The following is a 24,430-nucleotide window of genomic DNA, read 5'->3' on the forward strand; positions in this document are numbered from 1 at the left end:
CACTTGATAAATGCAAAAATCTTGGTTTATGGCAGCCGTTGGAAAGAGGAAGACTGGTGGACTGCAACTCCCAGAATTCCCCAGCCAGCATTCTGGGAGCTGAAGTCCACCAGTCTTCCAAGCTTGGACATTCCTGTTGCGCAGTCAGCTACATGCCTGAGAAAGAATTAAGAATTAAGGCAGGCATCTCACTCAGAGATGGTTGAAGTTTATTTTCCACCCCAGCTAGTCCTCGACTTAACAACACCTCATTTAGTGACTGTTTGACAGCTCCAAAACGAGTGACCAACGGCCATTTTTCACCCTTACTACCGTCGCGGTGTCCCTCTGCTCCCCTGGTCAAACGCTCAGACATTTGGCAACCGACTCACGTGATTTCCCCCTTTTGCAACCTCCCAACATGCAAGGGGAAGCCGGATCCGCTTAACGACCGTGTTTATTTTATTTGTTTATTTTATTAATCCCATTTATATCCCGCCCTTCTCCGAACACTCAGGGCGGCTTACAATCTAAGCACAAATCAATGTTCCTAACTTAACAACTGCAGTGACTCGCTTAGCAACGGTGGCAAGGCAGGTCATAAAGTGGGGCCAAACTCTCTTGGCAACTGTCTCGTTTAGCAACATCCATTTTTGGCTGAGTCTCATTCAGCCCGAAAGTGCAAAAGTTGAGAAAAAGAAAATTTCACATCAGGGATAATGATAATGATAATGATAATGATAATGATAATGATAATGATAATGATGATAATGATGATAATAATAATGATAATAATGATAATAATGATAATAATAATGATAATAATGATAATAATAATAATAATAATAAGAAGAAGAAGAAGAAGAAGAAGATCAACAACAACAACAACAACAACAACACAACAACACAACAACAGTCTCTTCTTAAAGGCTCCCAGTTTTGGAGCATTGGGGAGTTCCACGCGAGGCGCTTCCACTGGTCCACGAATCAAGCCCGATTTTCGGGGTGGGGTGCGCGCGCGCAATCCTTACGATCCCAAGTCCCGAAACGGGACGGATCCGTGCAAGGCTGGTCTGCGCGGTGAGAGGCGGCGAAGCCCAGCCCCGGATCGCCATCGGTGCCCCGGCCCGCAAGCGTGTCGTGTGAAAGCAGCGCGTTCGAAGCGCTTCACGGGACCCGCAGGCACCGCCCCGCTGCAACCGGGGGTCTCTACTCGGAAGTAAGGCCCCCCTCCAGTCCCAGCCCGCTCTTGCCCCGGCCCCTTCACAGGCCACCACCCCAGACCATGGCCCCCAACTTTTTGGGGGGTGGGTGGGGGGGAAAGATGCACGGCGAGGCCATCCGATCGAGCCCAGCTCCGCCCACGGGGGGGGGGGGGCTAGGGGAGGTGCGGCCATGCCAATGCACGTAAACCGATGCAAAGGCAAACTGGAGGAAATGCACGCGAGTTTTTGTAGCTGTGGATTTCTGGGCTGGGGGGGTGTTTGGCTGCTTTCTTGCAGGCTTTTGGGCGCTGATGGTCGCGGAGTCTCCACCTGCGGGGAAAGCTCTGGGGTGGGGGTGCTGGTGGGGGTGCTCAGCTGGGTCATGGAACGTCTGCAAGGAGACCACCACGTTCAGAGGACACCAGGGACCCCCAAGTCTTCCTCCTCCTCCTCCTCCTCCTCCTCCTCCTCCCCCCAAACCTACCTTCTAGCACTGATGATGTTGCCTAGTTGGGTCCTGAAACGTCTGCCAGAAGACCCCCCCCCCCTCAAAGCTCACAGAGCACCCAGGACCCCACAATCCTCCTCCTCTTCTTCCTGCAAGCGCCCCCCCTCCCTTCCACCATTCAGGACGTTCCCTAGTCAGGTGCTGAAGCCTCTGCCTGAAGACCCCCGACCCCCAAGCTCACAGAGCACCCAGGACCCCACAGTCCTCCTCCCCCTCCTGCAAACCCAACCCCCTTCTGGGTCCCCCATGAGGTTCCCTAGTCGGGCCCCGCAACGTCTGCCAGAAGACACCCCCCCCTCCCTCAAATCTCACAGAGCACCCAGGACCCCACAGTCCTCCTCCCCCTCCTGCAAACCCAACCCCCTTCTGGTCCCCCATGAGGTTCCCTAGTCGGGCCCCGCAACGTCTGTCTGAAGACACCCCCCCTCCCTCAAAGTTTGTAAGGCGCCCTGAGTCTTCGGAGAAGGGCGGGATATAAATGGAATTAAAATAAAAATAAAATAAATAAAGTTCACAGAGCACCCAGGACCCCACAGTCCTCCTCCCCCTCCTGCAAACCCAATCCCCTTCTGAGTCCCCATGAGGTTCCCTAGTCGGGCCCCGCAACGTCTGTCTGAAGACCCCCCCCCCCCTCCCTCAAAGTTTGTAAGCCGCCCTGAGTCTTCGGAGAAGGGCGGGATATAAATGGAATAAAAATATAAATAAATAAATAAATAAATAAAGTTCACAGAGCACCCAGGACCCCACAGTCCTCCTCCCCCTCCTGCAAACCCAACCCCCTTCTGGTCCCCCATGAGGTTCCCTAGTCGGGCCCCGCAACGTCTGTCTGAAGACCCCCCCCCTCCCTCAAAGTTTGTAAGCCGCCCTGAGTCTTCGGAGAAGGGCGGGATATAAATGGAATTAAAATAAAAATAAAATAAAGTTCACAGAGCGCCCAGGACCCCACAGTCCTGCTCCCCCTCCTGCAAACCCAACCCCCTTCTGGGTCCCCCATGAGGTTCCCTAGTCGGGCCCCGCAACGTCTGCCAGGAGAGACCCCCCCCCCTTCCCCGCCAAAGCTCGGAGCGACCCCTTCCCGGGCTCTGCTCCGCCGGGCAGCCGCACCTGCAGCCGAGCCGGGCCCGGCCCCCACGTGGCCCAGCGCCACACCTGTTCTGCGCGGGCGGCCAATGGGGGCGCGCGGGGGGCGTGTCCGGGCGGGGCATAAAAGGCCGGGCGGCGGCGGGTAGTGGGCGGCGGCGGCAGGCGATTGGCGGGGGCGCGCGTGGGCGAGGGGCCGGCGGGAGCGGCCGTTGCTGATTGGGCGTGGGCGCCGCGAGGAGCGAGGGTGTGTCCCCGGGCACGAGGCGCGGGTTCGGCGGCCGGAGCGGCAGCGGCGGCGGCGGCGGCGGCACCAACGGGCGGAGGCAGCAGCGGCGCGGGGATGCTGAGCGAGGCGGAGAGCGGCGGAGGCGGAGGAGGAGCCGCCGTTCCCGGCAGCGGCACCGGGGAGATTCCGGCGGGGGAACCCGCGGCCGGCGTGGCCAAACCGGCGGCGCCCACCGGGGGCGTCGCGCCTCGGAGCCAGGCGGCCAAGCGCGTCCTAGGTGAGGGGGCGGGGCCGCGGGAGGAGCCGTTGCCGGCGCGGGCCTCGCGTGGGCGGCCGCTGGGAGGGGCGGGACTACAGGTCCCATCATCCGGAGCTTGCTGCGGCTGGGCGGGATGGGTTTTTCTTCCCGGCGCTTGTCCGGAATGGGGAGGGGTGGCGCCGGACGATAGGTCCCATCACTCGGACTCGCGGGAGGTGAGCTTTCGGGAGGCCGGCTGGGCATGATGGGTTTTGTCCGGACTGGCCGGGTGGGAGGTGGAGGTGGGGGCGGCGCAGGACTATAGGTCCCATCATCCCGAGTCGCGGGAGGTGAGCTTTCTGGCGGCCGGCTGGGCATGATGGGTTTTATCCGGCGCTTCTCCGGACTGGCGGGTGGGAGGTGGAGGTGGGAGCGGCGCAGGACTATAGGTCCCATCATCCCGAGTCGCGGGAGGTGAGCTTTCTGGCGGCTGGCTGGGCATGATGGGTTTTATCCGGCGCTTGTCCGGACTGGCGGGTGGGAGGTGGAGGTGGGGGCGGCGCAGGACTATAGGTCCCATCATCCCGAGTCGCGGGAGGTGAGCTTTCTGGCGGCCGGCTGGGCATCATGGGTTTTATCCGGCGCTTGTCCGGACTGGCGGGTGGGAGGTGGAGGTGGGGGCGGCGCATGACTATAGGTCCCATCATCCGGAGTCGCGGGAGGTGGGCTTTCTGGCGGCCGGCTGGCTGGCCGCGATGGGTTTATTCAGGGCGCTTTTCCCAACGGGGGGTCGGGTGGGGGCGTTATAGGACTCCAGTTCCCATTTCCAGCCACGCGGAAGGTGGGCTTTAGGGCAGTCAGAGCACGCCTCTATCTTCGGGACGGCGCGGCTGGGCACGATGGGTGGCGGAGTATGCCGCGGCGGGTGTTTTTCCCGGACTGGCGAAGGGGAGGCGTCGCTTCCTGCCCACCCCGCGGGGACGGCGGTCCAGCTTTGCTGGCGGGGAGGAAGAGTCGGGGGGGGGTTCTGCCTATAGAGGGGGGGAGGGAGGCGGGGAAGGGGGTCCCGCTTGGGCCAGACGGACCCCAGCCCCGCTGGAAACTGCAACCTGCGCTGCGCTTCGGGAGGAAAGAGTCTTGCTCCGACTTGCACCGATGCGCTTGCTTTTCGGAGAAAGGCTTAAAAGTCCCCCAAGCCCCCCCCCCGCGCTCTAATTCCCCAGCGTGGGGTCCGCAATGCGTGGGCGGCAGGTGGTCCCGCGTGTCTGGGAGGCTGCTAAGACTCCCCCACCTACAAAGAGGCCGGGATATCAACAGCCAGCCCGGAGCTCGCCTGGCGTCCTTGACCAGGATGATGGGTTCCAGCTGGCCTTGCGCGGGGGGGGGGGAGAGGAAGATGGCCGGCTCCGAAAACGGCAGCTCTTCCTTTGGGGGTGGGGGGGCACAGAAAGGTCCTTTGGCCAGTGTCACCAGTCTTTCTTTTTTCCCGATCCCCCCCCCCCACCCCCGGCTTCCAGCGACCCAGGTACAGGGCACGGTGAAATGGTTCAACGTCCGCAATGGCTATGGATTTATAAACAGGTGAGCTTTCCCTGAAAGGTGTAAAAAAAAAAACCTTTTAACTGGGAGTGTTTTATTTTTATTTTATTTTATTTTATTTTATTTTTATTTTTATTATTTTTATTTTATTATTTTATTTTATTTTATTTTATTTATTTTATTTTATTTTATTTTTTTATTTATTTTATTTATTTTATTTTATATTATTTTATTTTATTTTATTTTATTTTTTTATTATTTTAATTTTAATTTTAATTTTAATTTTAATTTTAATATTTTATTTTTTTTATTTTTATTTTACAAAGGCCCTGGGTCAGGGGCTCTTCAAACTTGGCCACTTTTAAGACTCGTCAGTTCTGGGAGTTGAAGTCCACAAGTCTTAAAAGTGGCCAAGTTTGAAGACCCCCCCCCCAATCTGGATGTACGTATTATCAGCTGGGTTTAAATCCACCAAGAACCTTTGCTGGTCTCGCAGTGGGGAGGGGAAGGTGAGGGGGAAAAAACCAACCCCACAAAACAGAACTCGGTTTAATCATTGTTAATTAAGCCAATTAACTGTTGGCCGGGTTTAGCGGTTAACTTTGGGTGGTCCAGTTAAGAACCCAGCCAGGAGATTCCTTCCATTGTGGCTGTGCTTTGCAACAAACTTGCTTTATTGGGGGAGGGTGTGTGTGTATGTGTGTGTGTGTGAGAGAGAGAGAGAGAGATAATCCAAGATGGGGGTGCATCCCACTGGGATATTAGCATTTCTACCCCTCCTGTGGTCCCTGCGTGGTCAAGCCTAAATTAACTGCCCAAAGCGGCTTGACTGGAGAAGCCTGGAGCTACTAGTTCGTGCCAACTTCCTTCTCCTCCTCCTCGGAGAAAAAGCAAGTGAGTCAGGAGACCAAAGTTTACCTGGCAAAGCTGGCAGCTGGTCAGATGACTTATTTCCCCTCCCCTGTTTGTGTGGTTTCCGAAAGCTGGGCTGGCTTGCTGGGCTGCCCTGCCAGAGAGAGAAATGTTTACCGGGGTGGCCTAAGCTAAGCAAACAGCTAGCCCAGCCAAGTTGGAATAGCTGGCAGGCCTTATCTTTGGGGTCTGTCCTTGTACCGAGATGCCCCCTCGGGCTGTGCTGCATGCTTTAGGGAAAGGGTGAAGCGCCCCAGGCCCGTGTGCCAGGCTTTTGGGACGAGGCTGATGGGACGAGGCTTCCAGCAAAGTCCCAAAGAAGAGTTCTCGTTCCCTGCCGTCCTCGGCGCTCTCTGAGCTGGGTGGTTTCCTTGCAGACGTTTCATGACCCAACTAGGGAACAACATCAGTGCTAGAAGGGAGGGGGGAGGAGGAGGAGGAAGAGGAAGGCGAAGGGGAGGAGGAGGAGGAGGAGAAGAACTGAGGGGTCCTTGCTGCTCTCTGAGCTGGCTGGTTTTCTTGCAGACATTTTAGGGCCCAGCTAGGGAACATCATCAGTGCTAAAAGGGGGTGGGGTTTGCAGAATGGAGGAAGGAGAGAAGAGAGGAAGAGGAGGAGGAGGAGGAGGAAGAGGACTGTGGGGTCCCTGGTGCTCTGAACTTGGTGGTTTTCTTGCAGACATTTTAGCACCCAAATAGGTAACATTAGGGGACGCGGTGGCTCAGTGGGTTAGGACGCTGAGCTTGTCAATCGGAAGGTCGGCAGTTTGGCGGGTCGAATCCCGAGTGCCGCGTAGCAGAGTGAGCGCCTGTTACTCGTCCCAGCTTCTGCCAACCTAGCAGTTCGAAAGCACGTAAAAATGCAAGTAGGAAAATAGGGACCACTCCGGTGGGAAGGTAACAGCGTTCCGTGCGCCTTTGGCGTCTAGTCATGCCGGCCACATGACCACGGAGACGTCCTCGGACAAGCGCTGGCTCTTCGGCTTTGAAACGGAGACGAGCGCCGGCCCCTAGAGTCGGAAACGACTAGCACGCGTGTGCGGGGGAACCTTTACCTTTAGGTAACATCATCAGGGCCAGAAAGTGGGGGGGGAGAGCGTGGAGGACTGAGGGGTCGTTTGTGCTCTCTGAGCTGGGTGGCTTTCTTGCAGACATTTCATAACCCAACTAGGCAACCTCACCAGTGCTAGAAGGGAAGAGCACATGCTCTCTGTTTATATACAGTCCTTTCTAGCACTGATGACGTTCCCTAGCTGGGTCATGAAACGTCTGCAAGGAAACCACCCAGCTCAGAGAGCGCCGAGGACATCGCCCCCCCTCCTCCTCAGTCCAATCCTGAGCTACAAATGTTCTGTGTATCTTTGGCTTGCTTTTTTTATTTGGGTGTGCCTGGGACTCCTTCCTGGTAGAAATCCACTGGAAATCGAGGGACTTTCCCCCTCCCGTGGCTCGAAGATTTAAAACTTTCACGCTGGGCCTCTCTGTGCAAAAGAGGCATCCAGTTGCAATATATATATATATATATAATCAATTTGAGGACAAAGGCTAATTGGACGCCGTCCCCTTTGAAGAGAGATAAACCAGGGTTATCGGCGACCTTCATTCCTTTAATTAGTTGGCATAAGCTTTGGTCAAGCTGACATCTCTTGGATGCTGGTTTCATGCTAGACCAGGTTCCTGAGTTTTCCAAATGGGCTAGAATTTGGAGACGGGGCTGGTAGATCTCCTTAAAGCTCCCAATTTCCCTCCTAATTTTAGTCCCGATTCAGTGCAAACAAAGCTAAGCACGAGAGATTAAGGATTTCAAGGTTTATATTTTCTCTCTCTTTCTCTTTCTCTCTCTCTCCCTCCCTCCCTCTCTCTCTCTCTCTCTCTCTCTCTTTGCAGAAATGATACCAAAGAGGATGTGTTTGTGCACCAGGTAAGAACTGAGCATCGTGTGATGTAATTTCCTTTTTAATTTCTTTTCCCCCCCCCCCGTCGTTGCTCCCTTAAGCCTTCACCATGGTCAAAGCAAGGAAGATTCAGGGGTGTCCAACCTTGGCCACTTTTAAGACTGGTGGACTTTTACTCCCAGAATTCCCTAGCCAGCTGTGCTGGCTAGGGAATTCTGGGAGTTGAAGTCCACAGATCTGAAAGTTGCCCAAGTTACCAACACAGAGGCAAAATAATGCCCAGCCCATTGAAGGATAAACTCATCCGTCAACTTGGTTTTGCTTTTCGGCTCCTCTTTTTCGGTGAAAAAACCCAGCTAAAGCTTGCAAAGCTAGAATCGGAGGGGGCAGTATGGATTTATGAGAATTTCAGGATCGGAGGGGGCAGTATGGATTTATGAGAATTTCAGGGGATCTCTGAATAATTCCTGCAAAGCCAATCATTCCTCTCTCCTTTCAGCTAGCTGGCAGCACCAATTCGGTGCAATTATTTAGCTCTCCACCCTGGGAGACGCCGATAGCCTTATCTCCCCCCCTCGGATAGTAACGAACTTCCTCGTTTAATTGCACGTCTGTCCTTCGCCGGCTTGCCAATTCCTAATTGCCAGCCTTGCAAAATATATATATATCAATCAATCAATAAAAGGCTTGGAAAAGGGCGGTCTCCCATTCTTTGTGCCGTTGGCTAACTTACTTGTCATCTTGATTGTCCAAGCCCACAACCAGGGGTAACGTCCCAGTCCCACTGGCCTTTTCACAACTTTTAAAAACAACTCTGTGTACCCCAAGTCTGCTGCTCCTTCTTCAGCTTTACTCTTAGTCAGTTTAATTATCTTGCATTTATTTTTCCGGGTGCTTTAACGATATTTTATTCTTTTCTTTCTTTTTTTTAGCCCGATCCTAAATTATCTTATTTGTAACGATAATTTGCCTTAATTGTTTTACAGTCTTAGCTTTGTTAACCTGCCCGGGATCCCCTTGGTTTATTTAATTGGCTTTTGTAATGGTAATTTGCCATTACAGTTTTTAGAACTGTAACCTTGCCCACAATCACTTGGTTTATTTAACTGGTTAGATAAAATAGAAGGGCTGCCAAGTTTTTGGCTTTTTGCTAGACCTGTGCACACCTGCGGGCTTGGGAACCTAGCGCCGTGTCAATCAGGGAGGTCCATCCTTGGCTACTTTTAAGAGCTCTGGACTTCAACTCCCAGAATCCAGCAGTTTGGCATTGACTTGTCATGTCCTCTAACCTCCCTTTAAATCTTTGATTAATTGACCTTGTGCTGGGTTATTTGATTTATTTATTTTTGCACATTGCTGAAGTCCAAGTCTGTTCTGTCTACCGGGGTCCCCTTGTCTGCTTAAGAAAACTGCCCTTTCCAAACTGCTGACTGGGGAATTCTGGGATGGTTGAAGCCCACAAGTTTTCAAGTTGCCAAGGCTGGACACTCGGGTGCCCGCAACACCAAAGGTCACACTGCTTCCCCCCCCCCCCGTTTTTTTACACACACCCCAGACGGCGATCAAGAGAAACAATCCTCGTAAATTCCTGCGAAGTGTTGGCGACGGGGAGACGGTGGAGTTTGATGTGGTGGAAGGCGAGAAGGTACAGCCAGCAGGGTGGTGACTTCACCGGGGGTCCCTCCAGAGCTGAGTTGATGGGGGGTGGTGGTGGTGGTCTCCCCACTGACCCTCTCCTTTTTTCTTTTTTTTAAAATCTTCCACAGGGGGCCGAAGCAGCCAATGTCACCGGGCCCGGCGGGGTCCCCGTGAAAGGCAGCCGCTATGCTCCCAACCGCCGTCGCTTCCGCCGGTTTATCCCCCGTCCCCGGCAGACCCAGCTGCCCCCAGATGCTGCCCGGCCCGAGGGGGCCGCCGAGACGGTCAGCGAGGGGGAGAGAGCAGATGAGGGGGTACAGCAGCGCCCACGCAGGAGGCGCCCCCCGCCTTTTTTCTTCCGCCGGAGATTTGTGAGGGGGCCCCGGGCTCAGGGCCAGCAGGCCCAGATGGTGGAAGTGAGTCTGGGGGGGCCCCCACAGAGCCAGTCCCAGGGGTCAAAAGAAGAGAACCCCCCCCCTTTCGTCTTTTTGGCTTCTTGTGCCAAGTAATCCCCCACCACCACCCCAGTCCTGCTCTGCTTAGAATTAACCTGGCTGGAATTGTCTGAGGTTGTGGCACCCCCTCAAAGGAGGACTCTCCACTCCCCCCACACACACACAGCCAAAAAGGGGAAGGGGCTTTTGCAGGCAGCCCCGGGAAAAGCAAAGGCTGAGAGTCTACGTGGCAAAGACTCTCTTCCACAGCCCGCGTCTTTGGTTTTCAGGGTGACGGGTGGGTGTCCCCTGGTTTTGGGGTGCAGTGTGGGGGGGAGGGGTCTGGGTGGGGAAGGGTCTTTGCTGGTTTCTGGCCCTGTCGACGGAAGAAACCCGTCGGGACCCTCCTGTCCCCGTTGCCGTTTCACAGCTCCGTTGTTTCTCTTCCTGCTTTCCTGATGTGTCTTCCGGATTTTTATTTTTTTTGCGGGGAGGGGCGCATTGATGAGATTTTCCCCCTCCCACTTCCCAGCCCTCCCAGAATTGTGCCAGAGGCTGGACACCTCTCAGAGCCGGACCCCATCTGGAATGGTACAGGGTTGAGCAGGGGTTGGACTAGAAGACCTCCAAGGTCCCTTTTAGCCCTATTCTGAGTACTTTATGTATTTGTCTGAAACGGCGTAGGGTCTCCTGCTTGAGCAGGGGGCTGGACTAGAGGACCTCCAAGGTCCCTTCCAGCTCTCTTCTTCTGTTGTTATGCTGTGTGGAGTGGCCTAGGCCAGGGGTAGGCAACCTCGGCTCTTTTATGACTCCTGGACTTCAACTCCCAGAATTCCTGAGCCAGCCTGGCTCAGCTTGGAAACCTCTCCCTTTCCCCTCAGCATGGCTGGCTCAGGAATTCTGGGAGTTGAAGTCCACGAGTCATAAAAGAGCCGAGGTTGCCTACTCCTGCTCTAGGGTCTCCCGCCTGAGCAAGGGGTTGGACTAGATGACCTCCCGGCTCCCTCCCAGCTCTCTTCCTTCTCTTCTTCTGATCCCGCTCTTCCTTCTTCCCAGGGCTCTGACGGCACAGACCCCAAAGATGCCACCCAGCCTGAAGGAGACCAGTCTCAGCAGATCCAGGCGGGCGAGAGATCCGCGGCACCTCGATTCCGCCCCAGATACCGCAGGCAATTCTTTCTCCACCCCCCCACCCTGCCCCCCGGGGAAGCTTACCAGGATCCAAGCTTGCCTTCCCCCGGTTAAGACTGGGCTGTCTTGGCACAGTTGAGGAGAGCCCGTTTGTCCCCACGGGTTTGGGGGCAGAGGGCAGAATTGTGGGCAAATAGAGTCAGGAGACTCCCCGGGGAAGGTTGTTCGGGGGGAGGAAGTGACCTAGTTTGCCGGCCAGGCGGGTCGATGGGACAAGCCAGGATCCCCAGTCCTGGGAAATCCTGACCAAGGTTGGGCGGTGCCAATCAAACAATGGGCACAAATGGAATCTGGAAGGTTTCTCTCTCCTTGTTAGCAAGCAACTTTCAGCAGAATAACTCTGTCCTAAGTAAGCAATTGGCTAAATCAGTGTTTCTCAACCTGGGCAACGGGAAGACGGGCGGACTTCAACTCCCAGAATTCCCCATCCAGCATTATCACTTCATCTTTTAATTGTCATGCCATTTAGCTTACCTTTAACCTTTAATGGCAGCTTGTCACAGTTTTTGATTGTTGTTTTTTTCACTTTGCTGAAGTGAAGGTATATTATTACATCTACCGCATTCCCGCCATCTATTAAGAAAGTTACCCTATAAAAGCATGGGATAAAAGTAATCCCACTTGCTCTCGTCCTAGCCATGCTGAATTTTGGTAAACTCTTGATGGCTAGGGAATTCTGGGAGTCAAAGTCCACCTGTCTTCAAGTTGCCCAAGTTGAGAGACACTACTAAACGTTTAGCTTATGCCTGTCACTCCAATTTTTTGAAAACCGCAGTGCTTTCTTATTTATCTCCAGCTATCATGTCTTTATTTAAGGTTATATTTAGTGTCCTATGATGGTATTTTATAATTACGATTATGATTTATCACTGCTTGTATGTACACTTGAGAGCTTCTGCACTAGAGATAGTAAAGAATAAAGAATTCCTATTCTATTCTATTCCATATTTTATTATTCTATTCTATTCTATTCTGTATTTTATTTCTATTCTATATTTTATTTCTATTCTATTCTATTCTATATTTTATTCTATTCTGCTCTATTCTATTCTGTATTTTATTTTATTTATTCTGTTCTATTCTATTATTCTATTCTATTCTATTCTATTCTATTCTATTCTATTCTATTCTATTCTATTCTATTCTATTCTATTCTATTCTATTCTATTCTATTCCTATTCCTATTCCTATTCCTATTCCTATTCCTATTCCTATTCCTATTCCTATTCCTATTCCTATTCTATATTTTATTATTCTGTCCTGTCCTGTCCTGTTCTGTTCCGTTCCGTATTTTATTATTCCATTCCATTCCAATTTAACTAGACTGTCAAATTGCGATGGGCAATTCCTGGAGGGAATTTCCTATGCAGAAAGCTGCTTCTGCTCTAGGGGGAAGAAGGCTGCGAGTTAACTCACCCCCCAAACCCCTCTGTGTCCTGCCCAGACCTTTTCGCCCCCGCCCTCCGCAGCAGCCCACCACCGAGGGGGGAGACGGCGAGACAAAAGCCGCCCAGGCCCCAGCGGACGGGATCCGTCCCGAGCCTCAACGGCAACGTAACCGGCCTTACTTCCAGCGTCGACGCCAGCAGCCATCTGGGGCTCGCCAGACGGCCACGGAGGTGAGGGGCAGGGAAATTGGGGAGAGGTGTGTGTGTGATGGGTGGGGTGCCGGAGGACCCGAGCCCGGCCGACTTTTGATTTTGAGCCCTTGTTCTGAGTTCGAGTGAGGACCGCAAGGTCGAGCTAAAGCGCCCGTCTTTGCTGTTCTCTTTTATTTTTTTCCAGAACGGCTCTGGACTCCACAATTTTGTGTGTGTGTGTGGGGGGGGTTCTCCTAAGAGGGATCCCTGATTTCCCTTCCAGAGAATCGCTGGGTGCCCCAGGCAGGCAGGATGGGTGGAAAACCTTTTTGAAAGTCTGCCTTCCCAACCCAGATTTTGCTTTTTCTCTTTATCCGATTTAAATTCTCTTTGCTTCTGGGGAATGCTTCAGGTCGTCCTTGCTTAACAACGATGCTAATTGGGACCGGCAACTGTCATTAAAAAACAATAGTGTAAATGGGGGTGGGGTGGGAGGAAACAACTGGGTGCCAGCAACTGACCGGATCGTGTTCTGCGCAGGCTCGATTGACTGAATCGTATTCTGTGCGCAGGGCTTCCCTTCCCTACAAAATCCCAGCCTTGTCCTCTTCCGCCCTAGGCCAATGCCAATGCTAAGGAGCAGCCGGCCCCCAGCTCCGCGGCTGCCGGGGGGGACACCCCAGCTGCCAGCACCCCGGTGATGACTCAAGACGCTGGGGTCGAAGCCAGCAAGCCTGCTTCCCCCGCCCAGGAAGGGGGTGCCCAGCCGCTGCTGGAAATCCAGCAACAGCTTGTGGATGTAAGCAAGGGGTGGTGGTGGGGCGGGGGCTTGAACCCCTGGTTAAACACACACACACCCCGTTCCCAAAGAGGGTCCCCATCTCCAGCTTCTCCCCGGGGCTGCATGGGCTGCAAAGGGGCCCTGCAATGCCTTAGCGGGCCACCAGGGGTCTCTCTTGAGCCACATCTGGGCCAGCAGTGCCATTTCCCCCGCTGGGCAGGGATCCGAACCCGCTTCTTTGCCTTGGCAGATTTCAACACCCGAGCCTGGGGGAGAGCTTGCCCCAGCTTTACTGGCGTGAAGAGCCTGCACACGCCGAGGGGATGCCGAGAGCTGTGATCTGGTAAGGGGCTTTTAATTTGTCTCGAGACTGGGATATAAGGGGTTTCCTGCCCGAGCAGGGCGGGGGTTGGGCTGGATGACCTCCTGGGTCCCTTCCGACTTTTACTATTCCTGTTGTCATTGTTTGCGGCTTGTCGGGTCGGGTGGTGGCTTCCTCCAACTCCGGTTTGTTTGTCGCACCGGGCTGGGTGAAAAGAGACGGAGGGGTTTGCCAGCCGCTAACAATAAAATGCCCGCTCGGTCGGGACCCTCCGAATTTAACTTTTTTAGACCCTGTCTTTTAAAGTTTTTACTCTTTTCTTTTGATAAATTGAGGAGGGTTTCTATGCGTGTGTGTGTGTGTGTGTGTCTGAAAGCTACCAGACTTCAGGAATGCAAAGGAAGGGGGTTAATTTTTTAAAAAAAACAGAGCAGATTTTTTTTTTAATGCTCCAAATGCTGCTTCATTGGCTGGGCGTCTCTCAAATGCACCAATTTGTTGGTTTTTTTGGGGGGGGGAGGAGAAATCTGGGTTTTTTCTCCGCTTCCTGCAATCCTCCATCCGTGTCTGATTTATCTTTCCTTCCTTCCTTTTTTGCAGGTATCCAGAATGTGCCTCCAAACCCAAGTTACCTCATCCTGCACTTGAAGAGACCCCAGACTTCACCAATAAACCCTCTTTGCTGCTGTTGAAGCCCTAAAATGTTAAAAAGGGGAAAAGAAAAAAAAAAGGATAAACCTGACGGGATAGGGGGGGGGGGAAAAATACGTGACCAGAAAGAAAGGAAACTTTGCTTTAAAAAAAAACAACCCCACAAAACTTCAGAGGGGTTTGTCTGTCTCCTCCCCACAGCTTTTTGCCAGTTTAAAGGAAAAAAAAATAGAAAAACTGGCTGTTGAATCTTGAGTTAATTTTTTTTCCTTCCCCCCCCCCCCCACACCCATTGTTTGAAGAACACCCCGTGTGAACCATTGTGTGCAGTTTGGGCGTCAGTAAAAAGGAAAAAAAAAATTTGCACAGAGCTTGCGTACGTCCCCTGTTTTTCTGTCGACAATTAAAAGGTATTTTTAAACTGGAAGGCAGGGTTTTTCCGTCGCTGTCTTTTCTCTGAAAAGCTGTCAAAAAATTCTTCCCGGTGACGGCCGTGGGGGGTGGGGGGGGTCGGAGGAGGGCAGGTCTTGGTTTGGCAAAACGTAAGCCACGGGAGACGGCGTGGGGCGTTCGCGGTGGAAGCTTCGGACTAGAAACTTGGGAGGCTCCGAGTTCGAGTGCTGCCTCAGCCGCAGAATCAGCCAGGAGATCTCAAGCCACTCACTTTCTCTCTGCCCTGGGAGGGCAAACCACTTCCGGCAGAGATTTCTCAGGGTGCTTTCTTGAAAATTAGAATTTAGAATAACACAAAGAGTTGGAAGGGACCTTGTAGGTCATCTAGTCCAACCCGCCCCCCCCCCCGCCCAGAATTGCACAGAAGGGAAGCAAACTTTTGCCGGGTGGAGCACGCAAAGGTTGCGAGTTGGGCTTTCTGGGTTCCAGTTGTGTGTTAAGGAAAGGAACTCGACAATCCGGGCAATCTTTTTGCCTTGAAGGAATTGCAGCCAATGCTTGACAGGAGGATGCCAGGGCTTTGTAATCCCTTCTGGAAAGACAGATGTGGCCGGCAAAACTGGCCCCTTGTTTGGAAAGGACTGCTGAGTAGTTACAGGACAATTAGTCAGCGGAACGACTTGCCACCAGAAGTTGCAGGTGCTCCGTCCCTGGAGGCGTTGAAGAAGAGACTGGGCAGCCATTTGTCTGGTGTGGTCCGGGGCTGGATTAGACGACCTCTGTTAGGAAGGGATTCTGTTAAGTTGGGGGTGTCTGCAGCCTTGTCCCGCCTCAAGGGTTGAGCCTTGCTGGCTTTTCCTAATTTGGCTCCTTTTCCAGCGCCCAGGAGTGGCAGCTTCTTCCCACCCGGGAAATGCCATGTTGACACAGGGGAGAGGTATAGGGTTTCCTGCCTGAGCAGGGGGTTGGACTAGATGACCTCCAAGGTCCCTTCCAACTTTATTATTATTAGTGCTTGGCTCAGGTCTGCCCAGGAGAAGCCGTGCACCTGGGTGGGACTCTTTGTTCCCCCCCCCAAAAAAAAAAGTCAGGTAGTTCCTACCCACAGTTCTTGCATCACAATACAAAAAGATGCTAAGGGTCTTGAAAGAGTGCAGAGAAGAGCAACAAAGGTGATCAGGGGACTGGAGGCTAAAACCTATAAGGAACAGTGGCTGGAATTGGGGGTGTCCAGTTTAATGAAGAGGAAGACAAGGGGGGACATGATAGCAGCATTTCATTATTTGAGGGGCTGCCCCAAAGAAGAGGGGAGAGGGGTGTCCACCTATTCTCCAGGCAGGGAGAATTCTATTCTATTCTTCATTCCTATATTCTATTCTATTCCATTCCATTCCATTCTATTCTATTATTCTATTCTTCATTCCTATATTTATTCTATTCCATTCCATTCCATTCTATTCCATTCTATTCTATTATTATTCTATTCTTCATTCCTATATTCTATTCTATTCTGTTCCATTCTTCATTCCTATATTTATTCCATTCCATTCTTATTCTATTCTATTCCTTATTTTCTATTCTATTCTATTCTATTCTATTCTATTCTATTCTATTCTATTCTATTCTATTCTATTCTATTCTATTCTATTCTATTCCATTCTTCATTCCTATATTTATTCCATTCCTTTCTTATTCTTATTCTATTCTATTCTATTCTATTCTATTCCTTATTTCTAATTCTATTCTATTCTATTCTATTCTATTCTATTCTATTCTATTCTATTCTATTCTATTCTATTCTATTCTATTCTATTCTATTCTATTCTATTCATTAACCTCCAAGGTCTCTTCCTTAGATTCTATGTTCTAAGAGCCCATGGGGTGGGGGGGGGAGAAATCTGAGGAGAAACAGCAGGGTGCGACACACACACACACAAACACACACACCCCTGTCAGATGGGCCAAGTCTTTGCAGCCCATCAAATGCTGCTGGCTGGGGAGCTGATTCAGCTGCTTTGCCTAAAGATGCCAGAAATATTTCTCTTTCCCCCCCCCCCCCCCGCTTCCCTGCTCTGGGAAAATGCAAGCCCTGGGGGGCATTGGGATAAAAAGCCACATTCTCAGACGAGGTCAGAAGTTTCTCAGAAAAGGAAGCCGTGTAAATATCGGCCGAAGGAAGTCCAGGATTGCTCCAAAGTTCTTCAGGAAGAACTCTCTGCAGGGACCCACCAAGGACGCATTTGGGAGCAAAACCTTCTCCTGGTTTGTCTTAAAGCGATTAACCGAGATTTGGCGTGGCATCTTAACATTCCCGTGGGCTTCAAGAGACTCGCCTTTTTAGGAAATGGCCGAGCATTCAAACAGTGTATAGCCATCTATTCTTTATATACAAATACCGTTTCCCCCCCCTAGAAATACAAAATTAAACATGCACACACACGCGCACGCAAAAACCCACCGGCTAGGTTAAGACATTTTTTTTTCCGCGCGACACAAAGCCCCCTCTGAACAAACTCCATTCTGCAATTATACAAAGTTGGAGGAAAAAGATCCTTTTTTAAAAAAAAAAAATGCGTAGAGTCTCGCATCTTTTTCATTTCTCCGTTTTTGACTTCCCCCGCCCGCACTGGGTGGTCGAATTTTCTGGTGCGATGCAGCCTGTCTGGCTTCTGTTTTTAAAACTCCATGATTTCATAGCAAAATAAAATAAAATAAAATATATAAAATAAAACAAAATAAATAAAATAATATAATAAAATAATAAAATAGAAATAACCCAATTCTAGGCACTCTTTATAGATGCAAAAAGGTTCTTGAAAATTGCAGGGGTTTAAAAGCACGGAGGAATCAAAGAAGGAATCGAAACCTAAGGCCATTTTAGAAAGTGTAAGACAACCACAGATCTTTGCTCCAAAATTAATTCCATTAATTAATGTTCCCGTCTTTGAAAAAAAAGGGAGTTCCTGAGCTGTGGACGGGCAGAATTAAACCAGGTTCAAACCAGCTCAGTCCTGAACAAACCCCACTCTCCCTTCTAGCCCTGATGATGTTCCCTAGTTGGGTCACGAGACGTCTGCCAGAAAACCACCCAGCTCAGAGAGAACCAAGGATCCATTAGTTCTCCTCCTCCTCCTCCTCCTCCTCCTCCTCCTCCTCCTCCTCCTCCTCCCCCCTTCCGGTGTGCAACCCCCCCACCCTCCTAGCCCTGATGATGTAACCAAGTTGGGTCACGAGACGTCTGCAAGAAAATCACCCAGCTCAGAGAGCACTAGGGACCACCCCTCATTTCATCCCTGAGCTACACATATTCTCCTTTATTGGTACGTGAATGTGCTCAGCAAAATAAGTCCCTTGCAAAACCACCCTTTTTTTGTAATTTGCAGCCTTTTTTTCCTTTTTTTTAATCCTAACAACTTTCAGCTCCAGTATAAGGTTTTTTTCCTCCCCTTTTTTAATCTCAGGGCAAACATCTGTAGTGGTTTTGGGGCGGGGGGGGCAGTGGTCTCATAATCACGGGGACCCAGGAGAGGCTGAAGAAGGCTGCGGGGAGGGGGGGGTGTTAACTGTGCCACCTGATCATGACCCGGCACCAGGAACGGGTCATGTGGTGTGAGGCTTTCATTGCAAGAGGTCCATTCAGCTCTGTCTCTCGCACTCGGACCCCCGACTCAGAGGGAGGTCCAGGAAAGAGGGGTCAACGGGGCGGGGGGGAATCCCCCACCCACCCAAGGTAGCAACCGAGGGAAAGTTGTATATTGCAGTGCTTCTCAGCCTCAGCGACTCTTAAGACGGGTGGACTTCAACTCCCAGAATTCAACAGTGGCCGCTGAAGAACATGCACGCTGTTTGGGGAATTCTGGGATATGTTGAAGCCCACAAATGCTGGCCGGGGAATTCTGGGAGTTAGTGGAAGCCCACAAATGCTGGCTAGGGAATTCTGGGAGTTAGTGGAAGCCCACAAATGCTGGCCGGGGAATTCTGGGAGTTAGTTGAAGCCAAAAATGCTGGCTGGGGAATTCTGGGAGTCAGTGGAAGCCCACAAATTCTGGGAGTTGAAGTCCACCCTTCTTAACGTTGCTGAGGCTGGAAACACTGGTCCACAGAAAGCAGCCTCCCTCTCTCTCCAAATCTTGCAGGCCTTGGCAGGGAACTTGTAGTCCTTTCTCTGGAGATGGGCTTAGGAGTCACAAGGTCACCGTGGAGGACCAGAGAAGGTCTACAGGTCATCCCACCTCTTCGGTCGCCATCTTCTTGTTTGGCCTCAGCCTTAATCACACATTCAGGGTTTGATGTCTAGTCTGAGGTTTTTCCAGTCTTGGCCACTTTAAGCATTGTGGACTTCAACTCCCAGAATTCCCCAGCCGGCAAGCTTTTACCAGAACTCAGTGTTTATAGGACAGAAACAAATGTGACCGGACTACTTTTATTTTTTGATCGGGTAACTTTCTTAATAGATGGTGGGAATGCAGTTGGCGTAATATATCTTGACTTCAGCAAAGTTTAAAAAACTAAAATGAAAAAAGGAACGGCTGAGGAATTCTGGGAGTCGAAGTCCACAGGTCTTAAAGGGGCCACGTTTGGACACCCCTGGTCTAGAAGGTGTCAAACGTTTCCTGGGAAAAATGGATATTCTGGATCGGGGAAAAGAGTAAGCCTGCCTGTGGGAACCTCCTGAAGGGTCAGCAAGGAACTCTGCCCATGCTCTGGGGCACTCAGGGCTTAGCACGATCCCAAGCCAGCCAGGTACAAAAGGAAGAAAAGTCTTCGGAAGAGGGTTCGTTGGCAGCCAGTCTGTGTCTTTCTTTCCTTGGGGGGTGGGGGGGACTGGTTCAAGCTTCCGAAAGTGCTCTAGGAAACTGAGGGGGAAACAATCTAGGCCAAACGGGGCTACCCAGAGGGCATCTTTCCACCCCAAAGCCTTATTTACAGCAGTGACCGTGACACCTGCCCTCCCGGACCGTCCGATGAAAACAATCGATTGCTTTTCTCTTAAAAACGAACAATTAGAAAATAATAATAACAATAATAATAAAGGCAACCGGACCCAAGAAACCGTTTGGCCGAGACCCTGAGATCTTCCGGCCAAGCCTCCAGGCTGTAAAGTGCTGAACAAAACCCGCTCTTTTTTTGCCACCGTCCCCGATTCCGTGCCTTGTGGTCTCCTTTCCCTCTCCGCAAACTCCCATCCCAGCCACGCCCACGCCCACCACCCCGTCTTCATTCGTGACCGTCCGGGCTCAGCTCATCCAGCTCCGTGTAAGGCTTGATCTCCCGGTCCAGCAACGACGGGGTACGTCGGAATGTGGCGGCAATGTCATCAAAGGTGCGCCCCCGAGTCTCAGGCACCTTGAGGTAGGTGAAGGCGGAGAAGATGAAGAGCAGGATGGCGAAGAGGAGGAAGACGTAAGGGCCAATGGCCTCCTGCCAGGGGGAACAGAAGGACAGAGTTGGAAGGGACCTTGAGGTCTTCTAGTCCAACCCCCACCCCTACGCCCAATATCATAGAAAACAAAGGGCTGGACGGGACCTTGGAGGTCTTCAGGTCCAACCCGCTGCCCAAGATCATAGAGACACACGGCTAGAAGGCACCTTGGAGGTCTTCTAGTCTACCTTCCCGCCCAAAATCATAGAAAACATAGGGTTGGAATAGAATAGAATAGAATAGAATAGAATAGAATAGAATAGAATAGAATAGAATAGAATAGAATAGAATAGAATAGAATAGAATAGAATAATAAAATACAGAATAGAATAGAACAGAATAGAATAGAATAGAATAGAATAGAATAGAATAGAATAGAATAGAATAGAATAATAAAATACAGAATAGAATAGAATGGAATAGAATAATAAAATAAGTAATGGAATAGAATGGAATAATAAAATACAGAATAGAATAGAATAATAAAAAATAGAATAGAATAGAATAGAATAGAATAGAATAGAATAGAATAGAATAGAATAGAATAGAATAGAATAGAATAGAATAATAAAATACAGAATAGAATAGAATAGAATAATAAAATAAGTAATGGAATAGAATGGAATAATAAAATACAGAATAGAATAGAATAATAAAATATAGAATAGAATAGAATAGAATAGAATAATAAAATACAGAACAGAACAGAACAGAACAGAACAGAATAGAATAGAATAGAATAGAATAGAATAGAATAGAATAGAATAATAAAATACAGAATAGAATAGAATGGAATAGAATAATAAAATAAGTAATGGAATAGAATGGAATAATAAAATACAGAATAGAATAGAATAATAAAAAATAGAATAGAATAGAATAGAATAGAATAGAATAGAATAGAATAGAATAGAATAGAATAATAAAATACAGAATAGAATAGAATAGAATAATAAAATAAGTAATGGAATAGAATGGAATAATAAAATACAGAATAGAATAGAATAATAAAATATAGAATAGAATAGAATAGAATAGAATAATAAAATACAGAACAGAACAGAACAGAACAGAACAGAACAGAATAGAATAGAATAGAATAGAATAGAATAGAGCTGGAAGGGACCTTGGAGGTCTTCTAGTCCAGCCCTCTATAACTGAAGGGTTGATCTCCGAGAGTTTTGTTTTCCTCTTCCCTCCTCCTCCCTCTCTCCTTTGGTGCTATGCCATTCAGATAATCAGCCGATGGCGAAAAGCTTCTTTACGCACCATCGAACAACACCGGAAAGCAAGGACTAAAAATATGGCCTTACTGCGGCCTCAGGCTGACCTGGATGGAGGGGAAACTCATGCCGACGATGAAGTTGCTAGTCCAGTTGGCAAAGCCGGCCACCGCCATGGCAGCCGGACGGGGCCCCTGGCTGAACAGCTCGGCCACGATGAACCACGGGATGGGGCCCGGCCCAATCTCGAAGAAGGCCACGAAGGCGAAAATAGCCACCATGCTCAAGTAACCCATCCAGGCAACACTTTTCTGTCAAGGGCAGGAGACAGATTTTTTCTCAGCGGATTTTTCTGGATGGCAAAGTCCCAAACAAGTCGGTCCTCGATTTACAACCGTTTTGTTTAGTGACCGAACTTACCAACGGCACTGGAAAAAAGGGACCCGTGACCGTTTTTCACACTTAATAACCGTCGCAGTGTCCCTGCGGTCAGGTCATCCAAATTCGGCCGCTTGGCAACCGACTCCTATTTACAACGGTCGCAGCGTCCCAGAGGGATCACGTGATCCCGTCTGACAAGCAAAGTCAGTGGGGAAGACCCAGATTCCCTTAATGACTAGCTTAACAATGGCAGGGATTTTGTTGGGAAAGGTCACACGACAGGGCAAAACTCGCTTAATGACTTGTCTTGCTTAGCGGCAGAAATTTGGGGACCGATTGCGATCCCCTCCCTGTGGTGAAAAGGGCCCTTTCGGTGACCCGCTGGAGTGGGGAGGACACATGCATTTTCCTGTCTCGCAAAAGGAAATGAGATATCTCTTGGTTCAGATTAAGCGACGGTGGAACTCACCGCCACCAGATGTTGTTTGCAGTGAATTCCAGCCCTCAAGAGGGGCACCCTTGGTCCAGCTACTCACCAAAAGGAGAAGCGAGGTCATCATCAACAGGGCACAGATGCCCATCCCAAATAAGCCCACCATGTGTAACGTCCGTCTTCCCGCCCGCTCGACCAGGAACACCTGGAAGAGAGGAAACAGGTGAGCAAAAGCCGCCAGGAGTCCTCCCCAGAGGAAGCAGGGTGGGGTAGGTGGGCGATCCTAACAGCTGCTTGATTTCTATAGCAAGTTATGGATAGCAAATTTCGATTCTTATCGCAAATTGAGCAGGGGGTTGGACTAGAAGACCTCCGTGGTCCCTCCCAACTCTGTTATTCTTTTATTTCAATGTTTATATCAATTTCTGGAGCAAATTATTGATAGCAGAGTTTACGACTGGTGGACTTCAACGCCCAGAATCCCCCAGCTGTAGTCTCTTTTTTCTCCACTTTGCTGAAGTCAAGTTATATTACGTTCACCTCCTACCCACCATCTATTAAGAAAGTCACCCTATCCAAAAAACAAAAAGTGACAAAAGGAGCTTAACCACGTTCGCTCTGCTCCACCAGCCACGCTGGCTGGGGAATTCTGGGAGTTGAAGTCCACCCATCTTAAAGTAACCTGGTTTGGGGACTCCTGCTCTTGGGGGACCACCCCCCCACCCCCACCCCGAGGGTCGAGGAGAGGCAGGACCCCTTACCGAAATGATGGTGAAGATGGTGTTCACCACGCCCGTTCCGATGGTCGCGTAGATGGGCTGTTCCAAACCGGCTTTGGTCAAGATGTCAGTTGAGTAATAGAAGACCTACCGAAGGAACGGAGAAGGTTCGTCCTGGTCCTTTGGGGTCCCCTGGCCCTGCCCCACTTTTGCCCTCCCTCCCTCCCTCCCTCCGGCAGCCCCACTCACCGCGTTGATGCCCGACAACTGCTGGGAGAGCTGTAGGACCACGGCGATCAAGAGGGGCTGACTGTAAATGCGGGAACGGAAGAGCTGCAAGATGGAGACCTTGTGTTCCATGTCCATACGCCGTTTCTCCTCCTTCATCTCTGTCAATGCGCCACTCACGTCCTGGCAGCCGGTTAGCCGCTTGAGACCTGGGGGGGGGCATGGACGTTAGCAAGGGGGGGTGAGCCCCCCCAATGGGGCAGGTTAGGACAGAAAGGATAAATAGAGAACCCCGGGAACGGCAGAAAGACGGGATGGGAGAAGAAGTTGGCCAACCGTTGAGTTGACTTGAAGGATCATTCCAGTCCTTGCTACAGTACCAGGACTGCAATTCCCAGCATCCCTTACGATGTTAGCTCAGGATTTGGGGAGGTCAATGCACCTGGAGGGTAATGGATTGGGGGGGGGGCGGAAATGGACAGGATTCCATTGGTGGATCCAGAAATAAGGTCACCAGTGAGAAGGTGAGAGAAGGCAGAAACAGATCAGAAGACTTATCTTTAACTCAGGGGTCGCCAAGCTGGCTGCTGGCTAACCCTCTTCCAAAGACTTTTAGTCATTTTGTACCTTGGTTGGCTTAGAGCAGGGGTGTCAAACTCAATTTCATTGAGGGTCGCATCAGCACTGCGGTTGCCCTCAGGGGGCCAGGTGGGTGTGGCCAGGGTGGGCGTGGCCTACTGCATGGGTGTGGCTAGAGTGCGTATGGCCTACTGGGTGGGCGTGGCCAGCTCTACATCGTTCGCATCAAGGGTGCCTATGGGGGCCTGGGCAGGAGTGGGACAGATCTGAGGGTCTCTGGCAGAAGGAGGGTCTCTGGGCCAGGGCCAAGGCAGCAGGGGCCGGTCCCTCACTGTTTCCAGGATGGCTTCGGGGGCCGCATGAAACCACTTTGCGGGCCAGATCCGGCCCCCGGGCCTTGTGTTTGACATGTCTGGCTTAGAGTAACGCTAAGCATATTGCACAAGAGCGACCCAGAGCATGAGCAGAATTCCTCGCTACTCCCTCAGGAGATTCCCTTAGCAGCCTTCCTCCTCCACGCGGTCCAGAATATTCATTTCCTAGCCAAATTGTTCCCTTCTACTACAACCCACGGGTCTCCAACCTCAGCCGCTTTAAGACTTCAGGACTTCAACTCCCAGAATTCTCCAGCCAGCAAGGGTTAAACAGAATTCAACACGGACGGGACAAAAACAAATACGGCTAGACCTATTTTCTCGCCTTTTTTTTTTAATCGGGTAACTTTCTTAACGGACGGTGGGTATGCAGTGAAGATAATATACCTTGACTTTAGCATCGTGGGAGGGGGAAAAAAAAGAGCCGGCCGAGGAATTCTGGGAGCTGAAGTCCACAAATAGCGATCGAGGTTGGACACCCCTGGCCTAGTTGAACA

General features: G+C 50.7%; 2 protein-coding genes across 8 annotated transcripts in view; one reads left to right on the forward strand and one right to left on the reverse strand.

The window, feature by feature from the left end:
* Positions 1–3,115: 3,115 nt before the first annotated feature.
* LOC308678276 (Y-box-binding protein 2-like) lies at positions 3,116–14,576 on the forward strand (the record flags this gene model as incomplete). The annotated part of the gene is made up of 10 exons (XM_081345379.1): positions 3,116–3,278; positions 4,757–4,820; positions 7,577–7,610; positions 9,140–9,229; positions 9,351–9,638; positions 10,713–10,825; positions 12,292–12,466; positions 13,047–13,226; positions 13,459–13,551; positions 14,131–14,576. The coding sequence occupies 9 exons, from the start codon at positions 3,116–3,118 to the stop codon at positions 13,507–13,509; spliced, it is 1,158 nt and encodes a 385-aa protein (XP_081201505.1). The 3' UTR covers positions 13,510–13,551; positions 14,131–14,576.
* Positions 14,577–16,935: 2,359 nt separating this feature from the next.
* LOC308676997 (solute carrier family 2, facilitated glucose transporter member 4-like) overlaps positions 16,936–24,430 on the reverse strand; it is a 35,124-nt gene continuing 27,629 nt past the window's right edge. For 6 of the 7 annotated variants that reach the window (XM_081343093.1, XM_081343092.1, XM_081343095.1 and 3 more), the window contains exons 7-11: positions 23,002–23,189; positions 22,795–22,899; positions 22,137–22,238; positions 21,327–21,530; positions 16,936–19,995 (exon numbers count right to left, since the gene is read on the reverse strand). In XM_081343093.1, the coding sequence (XP_081199219.1) occupies positions 19,792–19,995; positions 21,327–21,530; positions 22,137–22,238; positions 22,795–22,899; positions 23,002–23,189 (803 nt within the window). In that variant the 3' untranslated portion in view covers positions 16,936–19,791. The remainder of the gene's footprint in view (positions 19,996–21,326; positions 21,531–22,136; positions 22,239–22,794; positions 22,900–23,001; positions 23,190–24,430) is intronic. The other variant, XR_014028395.1, reaches the window with a different exon arrangement.

Source organism: Vipera berus (genome assembly GCF_964194415.1).
Source record: "Vipera berus genome assembly, chromosome: Z".
Lineage (NCBI taxonomy): Eukaryota > Metazoa > Chordata > Lepidosauria > Squamata > Viperidae > Vipera > Vipera berus.